This window comes from Mya arenaria, chromosome 9 (genome assembly GCF_026914265.1).
Source record: "Mya arenaria isolate MELC-2E11 chromosome 9, ASM2691426v1".
Classification (NCBI taxonomy): Eukaryota; Metazoa; Mollusca; class Bivalvia; order Myida; family Myidae; genus Mya; species Mya arenaria.
This window is the reverse complement of record NC_069130.1, coordinates 53,791,831-53,810,574: the sequence shown is the minus strand read 5'-3', so window position 1 is coordinate 53,810,574 and position 18,744 is coordinate 53,791,831. Positions and strand designations below refer to the sequence as shown.

General features: G+C 36.0%; 1 protein-coding gene across 1 annotated transcript; it reads left to right on the top strand.

The window, feature by feature from the left end:
- The first annotated feature begins 11,940 nt into the window (after window positions 1-11,940).
- Window positions 11,941-13,647, top strand: LOC128246182 (uncharacterized). The gene has a single exon (XM_052964371.1). It carries the CDS (start codon window positions 11,941-11,943, stop codon window positions 13,645-13,647), a length of 1,707 nt encoding a protein of 568 aa, XP_052820331.1.
- Window positions 13,648-18,744: the final 5,097 nt, after the last annotated feature.

Sequence of the window (18,744 nt, the reverse complement as noted above, 5' to 3'; positions counted from 1 at the left end):
AGCAGAAGGACACACTGCAGTCGGAATATGTAGTTCTCCAGTTTGATAGAATGCAAGAATTGCTGCGAAACAATCAGCCGGTCTATCAATGATTAGTTCACATTTAATATCTGTTTCTCTCTTTTTTGCATACATGATCATCAGGTTGTGATCAGGATAGTTTTCTAATATGTTTCCGCTGAATTCAAACCTTACACCCGAAACGTTTGCCGTGATTCGTTCCATGTTAAAACTCTTCTATCACTCCTCTAAGACAATGCTTATATTACAAATCTATGATAATAATACAACAGATCCTCTGATATGTATCCATGTCATGTTGAGTTCAATCACTATATTAGTCAGTTATTTTAACAAGTAATCCGATCAGCTAAATCCTTTTTATATCAAACTCAGACTAAAATTGAATAACAGCCCATAAAATGACCAAACGTGACCTTGTTCAGTCATAAGTTTACAGCGTTGTATTGTTATAAAAGTAATATTAGGTAAATGCCATGTTTGAAATTGAATGAAACCTAATAACTATTCATTCATTCATTCCATTTATTCATGTATTTCAATATATCCTTCGCAAGGTAGATTTGAACACAGTGTAATATATATGAGCATGTTTTAATATGTAAGAAGAAAAAATGTTATAATTTATGGATACAGCTTTTCAAGCTACCGTAGCACGTTTGAAGTCGAGCTGGAAAAGCTATATCCATAAATTATGCAAGATGAAATATGAGAATGTTTCTTGTAAGCGGTATTTGTTTACCAAAGCGCATATATCAGGTATAAAGCCAAGTATTGGATTACTTGCTCGACGATTAAAATAATGAGGGTAGGATTCCGTGCAGCAATTGTACCAACTTTGGAGCCTGATCTTTCTTATCGATTAAACAAGTCAATAATAAAAAGGTCGACGCACATTTATAGAGTCGAACGTTGAACCAGACCACCTCCTGTATGTTGTTAGGTTTTGGTAACCATTAAGTAGCGTTTTCCATAACTTCCCTTGAATTTCAAAATAGTACAATTTCAAAAATAAGGAGTCGTGGCGCCAACCAGGTCTAACCGAGCTACATAGACATTACGTCCACTATCAAGATTTAGCGATATTACTTCCTGAAGATTAAAGGCTGCAGTTATACAACTCAGTCCTTTTTTAAATCCTTGTTGTTGTTCGTTCGGAAATTTGGAAAATGACATTTTATCAAATCTATTTACGATGACACGCTCGAATATTTTGCAAAACGTAGAAATGAGTGAAATCGGCCTGTAGCTACTACGACTTGATCGTGGCTTGCTATTTCCTTTATAAATAGGCATGATGTAACTACGTTTCCATGGCGCTGGATACGCTTCGTAGCTTACTATGTTATTAAACAGAACCTTAAGGGCCATAATAACTGGTTACCCACCGAAAACACCCTGTTCATTTCACACCGAGTCTGGACCGGGCGCTTTTCTACGTTTTAATATTTTAATCCTGATCCTAATTTCATGCTCTGAAATTTCTTTAAATGTAGTGTTTTCTGGTAAAGACTCGCGATTCTTTTCATTAATTCTGTCTTTAATTTCACGCCCAGACTCTGAAAGCGGCTCATTTTAGCCAACATCAGATACGAATCGGTAAAAACTAGCGAAACCATCCTTTATCATCTCACCCTCGTACTTTACGCCGTCAACCTCGAGTTTTGGAACACTGTGAGTTGGGGGGGGGGGGTTTAACGTTCTAAGAAGGCGTCAAAATAACTTGTCATCTGTTCCTACCTCGTTATCGATTATATCAAAAACATAATGAACATATGTTTCGGAGCGCCTCCACATTTAAGCTCTAAAAAGGGATTGTTCTCGCTTAAATCTTTTAAATGAATCATCTCTTGGATCGTGCGGACGAACATTTCGCATCCATTGTAATCGTTCGTGTTAATCAGTTAAATAGAATTGTTTTATTTCATAATTCCAGTTAGTTTTTTTGTTCATCGGGTTATGTGTTGGTAGATGTTTGTCACAAGTTGGTGCTTTTAAGTACTGATACAATGATATCATTTATTGTATGAAAGTCTTGTAGTATAAATAACTCGTTTATAAACGCTTTTTATCACAAGCTTACCCTTGTTTTCCGTGTAATATACCCATCACGAATGTTTTAATCTTACACATGTGTAAGATAACATATCAGACATTTCTATTGGCTAGACTTATCACTCGCAACCTAGATATCCCTCCGCATTGTTTGCAAACAAAATGGTTTAAACGCCAACAAAGACTTACCTCCATTATGAAGTTGAAGGACTTCCGGGACAAATGGCTAACGAATCATAGTGTCAAAAAGTATCGTGTTCAAAACCTTTCTGATAACAATGTTCCGTCAACGATATAATGCAGAACTCTAGTCATATAATAATCAAGTCAGTCAACATATACAGCCACATTAGTGAAAAACAGCACAAGAACATTTCGAACATCTCCATCTTGACAAACACAGGCAATATCCATTCAGTGTCATTCTCTTGCAAGTTTAATCAGCTGTCGATTACCAAAACACAAATACGAATTCCACAGCGCAGGCTTCTCCTTACACACTCCATGGCGGCTAGAACACCATGTTCGCTGGAAACATTCTTGGTGGAACTTTTTCAACATCAACATCCATGCAGTACAGAGTAAGGCTTCGTCGTTATCATCTGCATGTTGCGAAACGTTATGTACACTAAGAAAACGCCGCAAAACAATCGTAGAAAGCGACAGCGAATAACTTTTAAATCCGTGCACACAGTAAAACTTGACAGACCGATGTAGGTTACCTAAGCCGCGTATATGCATGTACCCTCAGTGTGACGTCATCAAATTGTGTACTTATTTGTTTTGGGGGTTAAAATTGTTCGTTGTTCATGTTGTTGGGTATTTTAATACACATTGTTATATTTGCGACTTGTTGTGCGCCTTCTCAGAATTTAAACTTGATAACTGCTAGCTATTTTGTCATTTTCATTTGGAACTTTTTATATGGCGCATCGTTGACATTCCACTCAGAGTACTTTGGCTGTCGAACAATGGGTTTCGAAAGTGGAACTGAACTGGCAATAAAAACACCGTTTTAAGCATGTGATAAAAAAAAGATCTGACACTCGTTGTAATTTTATACAAAATTGTGATTGTATTGTTCATGCACATATATATATAAGCTTATAACAGACTGGTCGCTATGACTTTCGTCATAAGACATATTCGTATGAACATCATTGGCTAAATCAATAGTGTTTTGCTTTTCAATAACATAAGTGTTGTCCGGACGTACGATTGAGCTGTTACTTAGCGTATCTGATACATTGGCATTTTGGATAATCAATTTTGATTTAACATCAATAATATTTTCATAAATGACTCGGCATGATTCCTGAATACCAATAGAAGTTTTCTGTAATTCAACTATTTGTTGGCTTACGTCCTGGGTAGGCAGGCATGCGCATTTCCATTAAAAGAACTTATTAGAACGCCCTGCAAGGAAAACACTTCAATAAGTTTCTCTTTTACATCGGAGAATAAGTCTGTAGACTTCTTTTGCTAAAACTTCCAACCATCAACGTCAGCCTGGAGCTTGAGTAGTGTGGCTTAAACCTATTTATCCTGCAAATAACAAACGAACCCACGAAATGAACGAATGCTTAATGAGTAACATTATACGTGGAATATAGTCACCAGAGCCGTCATGGTACATTCTCAATTGTCAGACTTCCACTGAAAAATGTGTTCAAAGAAAACTTGTATATAGGTGTGTTTGTCATGGGAATCATATATGATGGACCATTGCCTGATATAAAATTCCAAGAATAGTATTACAACGTATGAAGCATTTCGTTTTCACTGGTGTTTTGTAGTCGGAATTACGTGAATGGAAATCAAAAATATTCGGCATATTAAATGTGTTGTATTTTTGAACGGCATGCCCAAAATCAATCTGCTCATGGACGCTAAACATTGGAACGATGTTTCTTGTTATCATATTCCCGACTTTAAATGAAGATTCTTCTTTCTTTCATGCTTTTTGATGAAATATGGGAAAATATCAATTTGACATTTTCACTGCAAAATAAGGAGTGATAATATCAACTTTCAGAACTACTTTTAAAATCCTTTGTCGTAACGTCCCCTTGATCAAAACAGAACACTTCACTTTGAACCAGAAAATTTTGGCAAAAAAAGTTTAAAATTTAAAGAAATATTTAATAAGTTTAGATAAATATATATTTGGAAGTTTACAACTTACCGTTTATTACCGGTTATCCCGTTTTTCAAACGTTCTCTTCATTTTGAATCTGATCGAATGTTCGAACATTTGCTTTCATACCAAACACAATACAGAAGAAAACAACAGTTCGAACATAAAAATAATTTTATACCATCGTTCAAATGTATTTTGAACTGTTTGTCGTTGTAACGTTGTACGTAAAACGAGCTTCCCGGAAAATTCACACAACAATTTACAGATAATCTGATATATTTTTTACCCCACACACGCCACAAAATGTGTCAACAAACTAGCGTGGCATTTACTCTTTACCTGGAAAACAAACCTGTTTTCAAGCGAAACTGACTGGTCTTTGACAGTAACATGACTGAATATCCATGTATCATTAAAAACAGTCTAAAACTAAGAAAAATATTTAAAATCCAATGAATATCCGCATTTGTTTTGCTAACACATTTGACCTTCCAAATTTTCATTCATAAAATGGCGGCGTAGTAATTTGGTTATGTATTCATGCCCCGCTTAAATTAAACGTGTTTTCGTTATGTTTTGGAACATATTTGCATTTATCAAACTTCGTTGATAACTGTTCATAAAAGCTTACTAATTTCAGTATAAGATCGTATTTTATTTCACGAGTGATCATAGAAAAACAATATTTTTCACTCGTCAAAATATGTTTTTCTAAGACACTCGTAAAATAAAATACGATCTTACACTGAAATAAACAAATATCATCTATGTCTTGTATCTTGAAAAAAAGGTGTATTTCGGTGAAGACTTGATGCACATTTTTTGTACTTCTGTCCTAGAAACCGCTATGGGATGGGGTGGCGCCGGATGACCCCCACCATATCCTTTATACGCTGTTGTTTTTTAACTATAGACTCAAATTTAAAAAAAAACAAACAGTTATAATGGATTATACGATGTTCCCCGAGCCGTTCTTTGAGATCAGCTGCATATGATGTCTCATTGTTGGGTACAATGTATATGACGTCCAAAAGGCAAGGTGTTAATTGTATTTTATGTATATGAAGAAAGAACCATGTTCCTGCGCCAAATGGACGAAAATTAAAATCCCACAGACCCCTATATGACCCCTTTCACTGGACGGATAAACTGTGAGCATTTATATAAATTCAGCTTAAAAGTGATATTTTCGAATTTCGAGTCAACACCTAAACCTCTCTATATTTAGATTAGCTTCTACTATGAAATGGCGCCTATTGCCAACAGGCCCTAATGGCAGACTAAGTGAATGTCATAAGGTCATTCCAAACGTTATGAGAATATTAGCAGATCTATTAAAGTACCAGCATTACGTATGAATTGACGTACATATGCATCTCAATATACTTGAACATTCTCACAATACATGTACTATACTAAATAATGTAGAGGACATTCCAGAATGCTACGTGCACAATATCAGTTGATAAATGGATATGAACCATTTATAAAGCTGGTTCGAAACAACATTGCTGTAAACAATTGATTAAGTTTTAATGTCATTCCAGGAGATCTTTATAAACAATAAACAGTTTCATTTCCTCTCTCTGGCCATTTATGTGTTCATCGTGATAATGTCGTATCTGTTTCTGTAATAATAATTGTACTGCGTGCGTTGTAATGATGCGTGAAATCATGTTTCGTGTAAAACAACCAATAATTTATCAACTATTATGTATTTAACGCGATACCGGGACAATCACAGTACTACTACTCGACAATTGGCGACAATATAAGCCAAAACTTGCCCCATATCGACCAAAAACGGCCATTACAAGTTTCTGCCGTTTTGATTGATTACTCAACTTGCCAAATACGGGATTCGAGGAAAGGACAAATTCCATTTACTGTTGAAACTCGCCCTTAAATGAGAATTTATTTTAAGGGGCAGTCATTTTGTTTTCCGTTTTTTACCGACTGTTTTGAAAATTATGTGAAACATAATGGAATATTTCAACCATTTTGTATGGTTTTATATTACAGTTGATTTAACCTGTTCGTGGATTTTATGACAATTATTTTTTTGTGAAACCGACAAAATGGACTACGAATGTGAAAACAATCGCGAATACAATTTTGAACTTTTGGCAAACAATTTACGGAACAATCACGAACATATATACTTCCTTAGACTGTGCAGTGCAATCAGCTTTATTCATACGTCTGTGCAATGCCACTTCAAAGGATGTGATCAAAATCATCAAAATCCAATCTAGAAAAAACAATCCATGATCAGCTTCAATGATTTCGTAAGAGTACGGAATGGGTATGTTATGACCAAAATGTCGTAGCATACGTTCTAGTTTATTAGTAAAATACTTCGGGCTGAGGTCTATACAGCTTTCCTCAGACAAATAGCTAATACAAAATCACCTAACGAGTCAAATTTAGAATGAAAACCGCAGTGACAAGCCCATAGTCGAGAAATAAAAATAAAAGTTCTCATGACAAGGGCCAAACCGTAAGTAAGCTTGAGAAATAAACGTTTAAACACCACAAATTTTACAATATTTAAAGTGACACTCTTATTAAAAATCAATACATACACATGTATAACAAACATCAATTTTGATTGATAAACCTTTAACTACTTACTAAATAATGCATTTATGGAAAATATTAATTACTGATACTAATAACATGTACCTGTTTACAAATGCATTTTATAACAGAAAGGGCAATAATATTAAATGATTGGCGAATGCTAAAAGATTTACTGTGGTCTACTATCGTCTCATATGGTAGATATACCGTGTTTTGTGTGCATTTCTTTCAAATTAAACTCGGTATCCTTTATAAGAACCACCGTTTTCGACATTTATTCATCCTTTTATGGAATGTTAAAACACTATAATTAATTATGGTAAATCTTATTTGGGAGTAAGAGTGCATCTTTAAACAAGCTTTATAAATTCGGTTCGGACAAAAAGAAGCTTTCAGTCTGTGTTTGGAATCTTGATGTATCTTTCAAGTTTGATAATATTTCAGCCAAGCATTCAACGAAAACGTCAGAGGTGATCCGAGAAATGAAAGCATCTTATAGAAAGCCTGTTTAGACATGCACGGTAATGGCGCACACAACACTGAACTAGAAACATAAAGGTACACATATCGTGAACAGTTCACACACGCATCGGCATAGCTCTTATAAAACACAGGTTTCAGGATGTTTCTCTTTTCAAACTAAGACAAACATTTTCCCAGCAACAACAAGTGTACGTTTCTGGAAAAGTTGAGCTCTAATTAAGTATATATTGATATATTCATGATTCCCTGAATATTTCTTTGACGTTTTATTTAGCGCCTGTTATGCGCCTAATTGATATAATCTGATTTATTCCATTTAACGGTCCGTGCTATTTGCTGTAAAGCCGTAATGTGCAATATCATCGTCTAGAATGGCGCGAACCCCGGCCTTACGGGAATTCCAAAGGTAAATACACTTAATCAAAAACGACATAGTTATAGCCACGCGGTGACCTTTAAGAAATGTCGTCACACGAGGCCCGAAGCGAGTGTTTCAACGGTTTCCTTTTTATGAATATGTATATGGGCTTTCAAAACAGCAGTTGATAATAATTGAAAAACTAAATGACTAATGACATCATAGTCCTTAAATCGTTTTAAGTCTAAATTAGACGTTTGAAAAAATCGGGCATCTGTTTGGAAATGTCTACATTTTTATCGACAATTGCGTATAATGGGTATTTTAGTTATCCTCTACAGATTTGATGTGGTTAACTTTAGCATTATTAGTGTATCAGTTACAATTAAAATCATACAAGGCATTCAACGGTCAAACGAACGTATATCTAAATACTTTCTGGAAAACAGATACACCGAAAGAAGTTCTATATGCAGTAACTGAATAACTAATGACACAATTTAAACTACAAGGTCAACAACGCCCAGTAGACAAAGCACTTTACGATGAACCTGCTTAATGGCACAAGGTCAACACCCAGTAGACAAAACACATCACGATGACCCTGCTTAATGGCACAAGGTCAACGCCTAGTAGACAAAGCACTTTACGATGACCCCTGCTTAATGGCACAAGGTCAACGCCCAGTAGACAAAGCACTTTACGATGACCCTGCTTAATGGCATAAGGTCAACGCCCAGTAGACAAAACACTTTACGATGATCCCTGCTTAATGGCACAAGGTCAACAACGCATAGTAGACAAAACATATCACGATGACCCTGCTTAATGGCACAAGGTCAACAACGCCCAGTAGACAAAACAAATCACGATGACCCTGCTTAATGGCACAAGGTCAACGCCTAGTAGACAAAACAAATCACGATGACCCTGCTTAATGGCACAATGTCAACAACGCTCAGTAGACAAAACATATCACGATGACCCTGCTTAATGGCACAAGGTCAACAACGCCCAGTAGACAAAACATATCACGATGACCCTGCTTAATGACACAAGGTCAACAACGCACAGTAGACAAAACATATCACGATGACCCTGCTTAATGGCACAAGGTCAACAACGCCCAGGAGACAAAACATATCACGATGACCCTGCTTAATGGCACAAGGTCAACGCCTAGTAGACAAAACACACTAAAGAAATTAATCACTAAACTGTAGAAAATGGTACAGTTTTACTTTTCATGCCTGTCAAAATGAAAATATAATTAAATTTAAGACATTATACAATAAGATAAGATAAGATAAGATTATAATTTTTTAAAGATTGGAAGGCAGTATACAATAAACATGAGTTCACTTGAGACGGGCCTCAAGTATAAACTTGGGACCAGGTGGCTCAGGTGTGCTGCTGTGATATCTACAAATACTAGTGGATCCATAAGGATCCCGTTATGGTGAAAGGATAAGATTTAAAAGCCACGTGTTACCAGTTTACTTATTAAACAATTATGGAATTATTCTTGGTAGGTATCCATTGATAAATTTTATCAAGTTATACTTACAACTAAATATTGTAATGTTATAATTGTTGTGTCTGGTCTTGCTAATTCTCAGCAATTTTCTCGCCAGCTTACCTATTCATAAAGTTCTCGTAATGTGGATAGAAAACTGTGTTTCCAAATATTATAAGGAACGTATATTTCAACTATTAGAAAAGGTTCATTTTTTTATTATCGACAATGTTGAAGTAGGCAACAACTGTTCCTCACATCTCGTGTTTGTCATAGAAAACAGTCAGAACCCCAAACAAAAGGTTTTGATATCGCGTTATGGTGTATTTCATTAAACGAATGAATAAGACTGCAGTCCACGAACGTTTTCGATCAAAGTCATAATTTGTATTCGTTTTGTTTCAGAGAGTTGCTCTGGCGAATTGTATATGTCTTCTGTACAATGCAGTAGCCTCCGAGAAAACAAGAGCCACGTTTATTGCTCAACCTCCGCATTTTTGGCCCTCGCTTCATCACGTACAAAAAATGTCGGCCCCAAACAATGGGGCTGCCCAGTCTCAACGATATTTATCGCTACGCCACGCTATCGAGTCAGGAGAGGAATTTTCTGGCCTTACAGAGGACGTGTTTTCAAACGGACCCTTACCGTGGTCATGTGATTGTGAGGTTTTTTGGCGGGATCTAGGAGAAGGCTACTTGCCGCGGTTTATTCGTGACAGTGAGTGCACAAGAAGGACATGCTGGTATGGGCATTTCAAATGTGTTCCGAAAACATATGACGTCACAGTTTTAAAACATATAGCCACCACCGAACTTACAATTGAAGAGTTCGGGAATCAGCATTTTGGTGACGATTATGTGTTTTCTACTGTAAATGTGACAGTCAATTGCCAGTGCGAAAGAATCATCGCTTAACAACTCCTTCCAATGTCGTTTAATAGTAAAATGTATTAAAGAAGTTATATAAAGAAGTGAGTGTTTTTTAATGTTTGTTGTTATAAAAACAACGAAAGTAAACATCACTGTTTTCCGTTCGATCATATTAATAAATAATGGTAAAATAAGTGTACGTTGACCCAAGTCAAATATTTTGTTAAAGTTATTTAAGCCCGTTATAGGGTCCAAATTGAACGTCATCGCGCACCGGGCTTGCGCAAAAAAATCAACGATTTCTAAATCGCGATATTCGCATATAAACTAGAGTGCTAATCGGATAAACTTCTATTGTACTATGAGTCAATGGGCCGATTTTTCAAATCTTCGTTAAAGTTAGCATCGTTGTCAACATATTTATTGTTAACCTTAAATGGTGAATTATGTGCCACGTGATAATATATATATATAGAGAGAGAGATAAAACACGTACATCTGAAACAGGTGGCATAACCCTTACGGGAAATACAAGTCACAAGGGTGTCTATTTAAGTTAATGAGAAGTAAAGATTTGAAAGTTAACATCGTTGTTAATTCGACAAAATTGTAGACAATCGGCCAATGTTTACCCTTCACATTTTACCAAAACAAAATGTTACCGCGAAAGGTTGCAATCTATTTCATCCCGTTATTGTTCAAAGTATAATTTTGCGATAGGAGAAATCATATACCGACATTTATTTAAACATATACTTATATAAGGTATTAGTGAGTATTATGTTAGCTAAGTGCATATATATAATATATATAGCAATTAAGGAACTTTTCTTCCCTCTTGTTTTGAGGGGGGGGGGGGGTAATGTTAATTTATATTTCGATTTACATGTCTTAGACTATGGAATAGTAAAACGCATCTGAAGATGCTATGATCACGTACAGTCGAACACCGTTGGATCGAATTAGCTTCGCTCGAACTACTCGTTGGCTCGAACCGAATGATAAAGACCGATTTCTTTACACTGAATATAAGCATTCCCGCTTGGCTCGAATTTTCCTAGGCTAGAGGTATTTTCGCCGATCCCTGTGAGTTCGAGCCAACGGGGTTAGACTGTATTCATGTCGACTGGTTTAATGTTGCCTTGCGATTTAAAACTCCACATGTCGCAATAATATTGTCATTTCGTTCACATATTAACTAGATAAGTAGACAAAATTGAAATTTATGTCCTGTGTAATGTCGACAAAAAATAAATCGACAAGACTACATTCTCACATCGTCTCTTAATACGATATACTTTTCCATGTTCTCACTTTCTAAACCGCTAATTTTCCTATAGAAATTTAGGTTGGGGTTTTGGGGGTGTATTGTGTGATGTTACAATACAGATAATAGGTATTAATTGGCGAAAAATGCTATACTGTGCTGAAAAAGTTGCGTCTCTTATTTTGAGAAAGTGGTTCTTAAATTTGATAAAATAACGAATGTTGGATCAATGAGATTAATCCAATGTGCATGAATCAAGAATTGGCCACACTGATCACCACCCATATAAAAGTTGAAAACCATTAAGCGCAAAAGCAAAACTTGATACTTCAAACCCGTCTTCCGCCAATAAGTTTGAATAGATCATTTAAAACGCTTTGCAGTTGTCACAATAAGACAATGCCGAAACACAAATACGATCGCCCAGCGTTTAACATAATCATAATACAACGCTTTCAATTAATTTATCTAAAAGGCCTTTAAACTGTTTAGTTTAGAAAAGCAATCATTAGCTTTAACAGAATGCAATCATAGGCATAAATAAGTCATACTGGGTTTAAGATAATATTTGCGAGTTATGAACTTTTATCAATCAATTTTTGGATTCTTTTTTTGAAAAGATTACAGCACATTAAACCATCAAAAGAATGGCAATGGAGTATTGTGATCCGTGTAGAAATCGTTCCAGATCTATAACAGCTTCCTTCTGGTGCCCGTTTTGTCGCGAGGCATTTTGTAAGGTATGCTGCCAGTTCCACAAAACCATGAAGTTGACGAAGACCCATCAAGTACGACCAATAGCCGACATGTCGTCGTACGAGCGGGAGCATCGTGGGGAGGTTACATACAACCTGGAAAGTGCACTTAATGACGTCAATTTTAATGAGAAAACACAGCTCCGAGAGATTGACAATATTTTGGTGGTAATGGATAGTCTGAGTGACACTGCTTTGACACTGAAGAAAATGTTCTTTGATCTGAAAATGCAGAACGAATCGGAGAAAGTTGATTGTCTGAGAAAAGCGTCATTGTTTCGTGATCGCCTGAAACAGTTGGCAGATGACTTTGAAGGACATATAGCTGCAGAACTTGAGTATACACAACATGCAGAAAGTCTACAGATTGAATCTAAAATAGAAGAATGCGATAATATATTTAACGCCATTGAGATGTCCAAAGATCTGACACAGAGTATGAAATCTGAATATATTACTCCACAGACCATTCACAAAGTGAACGCGGCACGTCAACGCTGTTTGGAGTACAAATATTCCCTCCAACGTGTTCACAGCAGGCTGCAGCCCGTCCATTACGACCTTGCTATAGACAGGAATGTAAACGACGCTTTAAACACCACGCCAGGGGTAATCGGCAAAGTAGAAGTCAGTCATGAAAACGACGATATCATTGAGGATCGACACACAAAGCCAGACCAATCAAAAGGAAGGCGTGGAAGCAGTGTGTCCACAACAAGCAGTAGAATGACGGCAGTGTCCCGACCACAGTCTTTCAAAACGTTAAGTTCTGAGCATGCGCAGAAACTGCACGATATCCGACTTAATCGTAAAGACGACCAGGACGAGCCAATGATCGCCGCTATATGCACCCTCAACAACAACCACTTTCTAACGCTTGATCGGAACAATAATAAAATGTTGCTGGTACACAACGACGGTGTTATCGTCACCCAGTACGTGTTTACAAGCCAAATATGGGACATGACTCTTATTGATTCATTGACTGCAGCAGTTACCGTTCCTGACAATGACAAAATTGTTCTTGTAAAGGTCAGAAATAACAATCTTTGCGCAGAGCGGCTGATCAAAACCAGCAACATATGCTACGGAATCTGTACGATAGAGGGCTTTATAGTTGTTACCGTCAAAGGTGGGTACGTTAAAATCGTCACAAAAGCCGGAGAGGAGGTTGCATCATTGAGACACAATCAGCGCGGTGAAATCCTCTTTACTGACCCTCAACACGTACAAACAAACCGAGACCAGAACGAACTGTACGTCACAGACTATACGTTACACACCGTGACCGGTCTTATTCTAACCGGCGTGAAAATTGATTCTCAACCGAAATTCGTTTTCAGAAACAACGAACTCAGGAACCCAACAGGAATGTGTCTTGATATACATGGACACATCTACGTGTGTGGTTACTCCTCACACAACGTCGTGAAGCTGTCTCCTGGGGGAGTTTTGCTTCTTGTTCTGCTGTCTGGAGTCATCAATCCAAAAACCGTGTCCCTCTCTGCCATGGAGGACCAGATGTACGTTTCCTCTTTGATAACAGGCGGCGGAAGATCCAAGCACATGCAAAACGTCATCGAGGTTTTCAAATTATGACGTTGTGTGCTTTGAAACTAACAGTTGCATCGTTGAAATATCAATACAAGACAAGCATTGAATTCGCAATGGCCTTGAAATATATCCAGCGGATATAAAACACAGCCGGAACTCTATTTGTCGAATTTCGTTTTGTCGATGTTCTGGCTAGGTCGAACTTTCTTAGAATGTGTTGGGTTTAGTTATTTTCTTTTTGTATTCCAGTTCAATCGAATATTCGTTATCTCGAAGTATTTTCCGATGTCCAAACTACTTCGAGATAGCGTATTTTGATTGTATATATGACCATATACGCTTTGAAAGATTGCAAAGATTAAGTTGTGCAATATTTACGTATGTAAGTAATTTTCTTACTTATTATATGTCTGCACAATTATATAATGTCATTCTTTTGTGTTGCGCATGATGTAATTGCCAGATATCGCCAAATAAAAAGATATGGTTTTAGACTGTTTAGACTTTTGCTTTCAAATATAACCGACATTATGCTCTGAGCAAGTAGTGTTTATGTACTTACATGTATATACTTGGTGTGTTGAGTACTGTAGGGCTCACATTATTGCCTATTCATATTACGTTCTACGAAATGATTATTACGTAACATAAATGTCGATAATATTTACGCTATTGTCAACAACAATTGCTTACAGAAATATCGTGCTTGGTATCTTCGATATCCAAATGAAACCATTAAGTTTTTTGTCAGTTTGTGCTTTTGATTGAAATATTATAGCATTGTTTTCTAAGCAAATACAGGGTTTCACATTTTGACAAGATGCGATATATGTGAATTCGTGGTTGGCTAACATGAACTAAGTTGTGAGATTTCTGTATAATGTGTCTAGAATCTACCGTTAATATGGAGCCTTGATCGTTGAAACATTTTCATTCGTAAATAGTTTACAATTGTACCAGGAAGCATCCATATACAGTAAGTATTAATTTTGTTTGGTCATTTAAAAATCACTAAATCGCTGCCCGGCGTCGACTTATTTGTTTTTCACGTGTAAGTCTAAAAATAAATATAAACCTTAAGTGTCGAGCGCTAAATGCCTCAACGCTAGGCCGTGCAAACGCGCAAGCTTCTATATTACTCATTTAATAAAACCAGACAATGACTATGTGGACTTTTCGCAAATGTTTTCGTCAGAGTCTTACTCAGTGATTAGCGTAGATACAATTATAAACACAAGTGTAAGATTTTATGGTTTTATTTCGGCTTTTTGCAGGATTCTTCGTATGTTTTTCATAAACAGTGTCTTAATAAGTACAATTGGCTTGCTGCGAATTGAACTGTTTTCTTTACAACCATTCTTCGATTTCGTAAGTGAAACATTTGAGACAATACTGACCGAAGCCAGGGATAACTGAAAAATATAAGAAAATGTATAATGTAAAAAAAAGAAATACATGTACATCAAAAACAACGAATTTTGCTGAATATCAAATACATCCCGTATATAACCTTTTTTAATGATGATATAATTTTCAAAATAGAAGCTTTCCAGTAGTAAATAAAGCACATCAGAACTCACAGAATGGACCACATTGCACCATGGTTTTCAAAAAAAGTTTTCGAGGGGGCATGCCCCCATAGGACAATTATGAATCCACATGAATAAAGGGCTAGGTACGCCCCTGCAAATATAAAGGAAGAGATCGTTAATTAACGTACACATAAATATGACTTGGTGTGTTGCTGAGATTAAAGTCACTGTTCAATTCGATAAGGGGCCTACGGGCAGCCAAAACCCTATCTCTTCACCAACCATTCTGGGCCTCCCCCTTGCGTAACAAGCACATTTTCACTTTCTACCAAAACAATTGAGTTTATTCGTACCGCATACCATTATCTTGATTCCCGATTTCTCGTTGAAAAAAATCAACATCGCGGAACGAATTTGAGGTTAACCTCGCCACTGTGTCTCAACGCATCAGAAAACTAACATTATAGAAGTAGTGTTTGTTTCAATCTAATATCCACTAGCGTATCCAGGGGGAGGGGGCGCACCCCCACCCCCGAATCGTTTGCTTTTTATTTCAATATAGGAGATAAAGGTCATTAAATACGCCCAAAATGCACCATACTTTCGCACTGGGAATACTAACACTTTTAACCACATAAATTTCGGTTCTGAGAAAGGGGCGCAAGTCAATAGGTGTACAATTGTGCACGTGATATTCTTTCATGCGTTTCACTGCGTATTTGATTTCCCTCGCGTTACGTATTACTGTCGGCGCCGGCTATATGTGATGTTCTATTTCAAAAAAGTACCTTTATTTTAGGGACCATTTATTTTTTGTATTGATAATTTCCACGACGCACGATAAAATGTGAAGTACAGTGTTGTTTTTTTAAACGAACACTTTAATTGATAATATTTACACCTCGTCTTCCATTCCTTAAATGAACTGCCTTTCGGCAATTGCTTTTATCAATCGATGAACGCAACATCTTCGGATATGTTCGGATCGCAATTCATCGCATAACAATATATATTAACATTTTTTTTATCTTGTTATTGTTTGTATTGTGTCAGCAAGTGCCGTAAAATATAAATCAACATTTTAGAAAGTATTAAATTATGATATGTTAAATGTATCGTTGCCATAAATGTTTCAATTTTACGTTTAAAAGTGATTTGAAGTGGTTGATCTTTTCCAGCGTTATCGTGACGCCATTTGATAAAACGTTTTCGGTTACAGTCGGGTCGTTCTATTTACAGAATGGGTAAGAAAGGATTACTGAACGATTTTCTTAAATGAAATTAAGTATTTCTTTAACAATTCTCGAATGAAATAATGCACTATTGGTGTAAATATAAGGACTGTATTGCAGGATTGATGTCATTAGGCTGGTCAAAGTACCCAATAATGACATCAATCCCGCAATTCATTCCTTAAATGAAGTCCTAAATGATAACGGCCCTAAATATTACTGTTTGAAAATATTGATTATAAATACCTTGTTTTTCCAAAATATTTCCCTTTTCATAACAGTACGTTCGCAAAAACAAATAAAATTGTTAATTTATCATCAAGAACAATGACTAACGAACATCTGTGTATTTAACATGTTATCAATGACGTAAATAACAACTTTTTTAAGTGATCAACATGCATGTTTTTTCTTCTATTTTTTCGCGACGACTTGATGTTAAGCATCATTTTTTGTTGTGCTTCAGTTGTACACCGTATGTATATATTGTTTACGAAAGAACGTCAACATATTTAAAGATCATTCAGTTCAGTTAAATATCAAGGGAATAACACACACTGAATATGTGGCGGATCCGTGGTCTAGTGGTAACACAACTGACTGTCAATCCAGGGACCGCCGCGCCACAACAACTACTCACCGTCTTCCTGGAGGGACGTTAAATAGGGGGTCCCGTGTGACAGTGCTATACACTGGTGCACGTTAAAGAACCGGGGTAGTTCTAACCAGGTTTACTTTCTGTCAATTACTATGCTTCAAAAACATAAAATGACTTAACAATTTAATCCGAGCTCTCGCCGAATGCGAGTATGAATAAGCCTATACACTATCAGCACACTGAATACACGTCGCCTGGATGACACGTGGGCATGTTTAACGAACGTGTGTACCCTAGGTTGCGAATCATTATATAATACATTCTACAGGAATGACACTTTTCTAGGTGCTTGAATCTTATAAACAACGATCAAGTTCTCGTCATGTAAGAGAATAGCCGTCATGCCAATAAGGTAAGTAACCCATCCTTCGTCGACTATATTGCACTTATTGCAGTTACTCACCTTTACCTCCAGAAGATGACCGACTTGCGGGTGTGACTCTATTAATATACTGTACGCGGTATTCTGGGCTTTTTTCCGGCAATAGCCTTTTAACCTCAGTTTTGACCTAGATGTTAAGACATATGACTTAGATATTAGACCAATCAAATAATGTGTTTAATTAATGATGTAGAAGAAATAAAGGAAGTAAACCGTTTTGATTGGTTTAAAGATAAGTTGGCGAGTTGCAAAATCCATATGGTTTTAATCCTTTTGGTAATGTTGGTTTGTATATTTAGATAGCTAAACATATTGCATAATATGACTGTGAATTACAGATTGAATTACCTTGCACATTGTGCTTTTGATTGAAATATTTCAACATTGTTTTCTGCGAAAATAAAAGGTTTTCACATTTTGACAAGATGCGATATATGTGAATTAATGGTTCGCTTACATCAACTAAGTTGTGAAATTTCAGTATGATGTGTATACCTTAAATATTGAACCTTGATTGTGGAAACATTTTCACTCGTAAAAAGTTGGCATTTGTATCTGGAAGCACCCCGTTATATTTAGTATATATATATATATATATATATATATATATATATATATATATATATATATATATATATATATATATATATATATATATATATATATATATATATATATATATATAGATATATATATATATATATTTTATTTTATTTTTTTAAATCACTAGGCAGGGTTGGCTGCTGGCCGGCGTCGCCTTAATTGTTTACACAAGCAAGACCAAAACTTTTTTAGTGTTGAGCGCGAAATGCCTCTATGTTGAGTAGTGTGAACGCGTGTTCTTCAATATTATTCATTTAATAAAACCAAATAATGCCTAAGTTAACATTTCGCGACATTCGGAACTTCTCGGCCATCTTTATCGAAGACAACCTCGAATGTATGCCGGTACATCATTTGAAGTAGTTCGTAAATTTTTGAATTATATCATTAATCAAATGTGGTGTTTTAGTTTGTATTTATTTATCTAAGATACAAGTATATACACTAAAGTAAGATTTTATTGTTTTATTTCGGATTTTTGCAACAATCTTTGTACGGTATGGTTTTCACAGGCTCATTAACAGTGTCTACATTACTAATAGTACATGGACATTGCAAGTTGGTGTGGAAATAACTATCAAGCTTCTAATGTACACCTCTGATATAGATGGAATCATGTGAAACAATGTAGTTATCATATACACATACTTAGTTCATTCCAGATTACTTAACAACGAGTGTTTACAAAATCTGTAACATAACTTATCATAAATAAATTATGCATTGTGTTGCTAG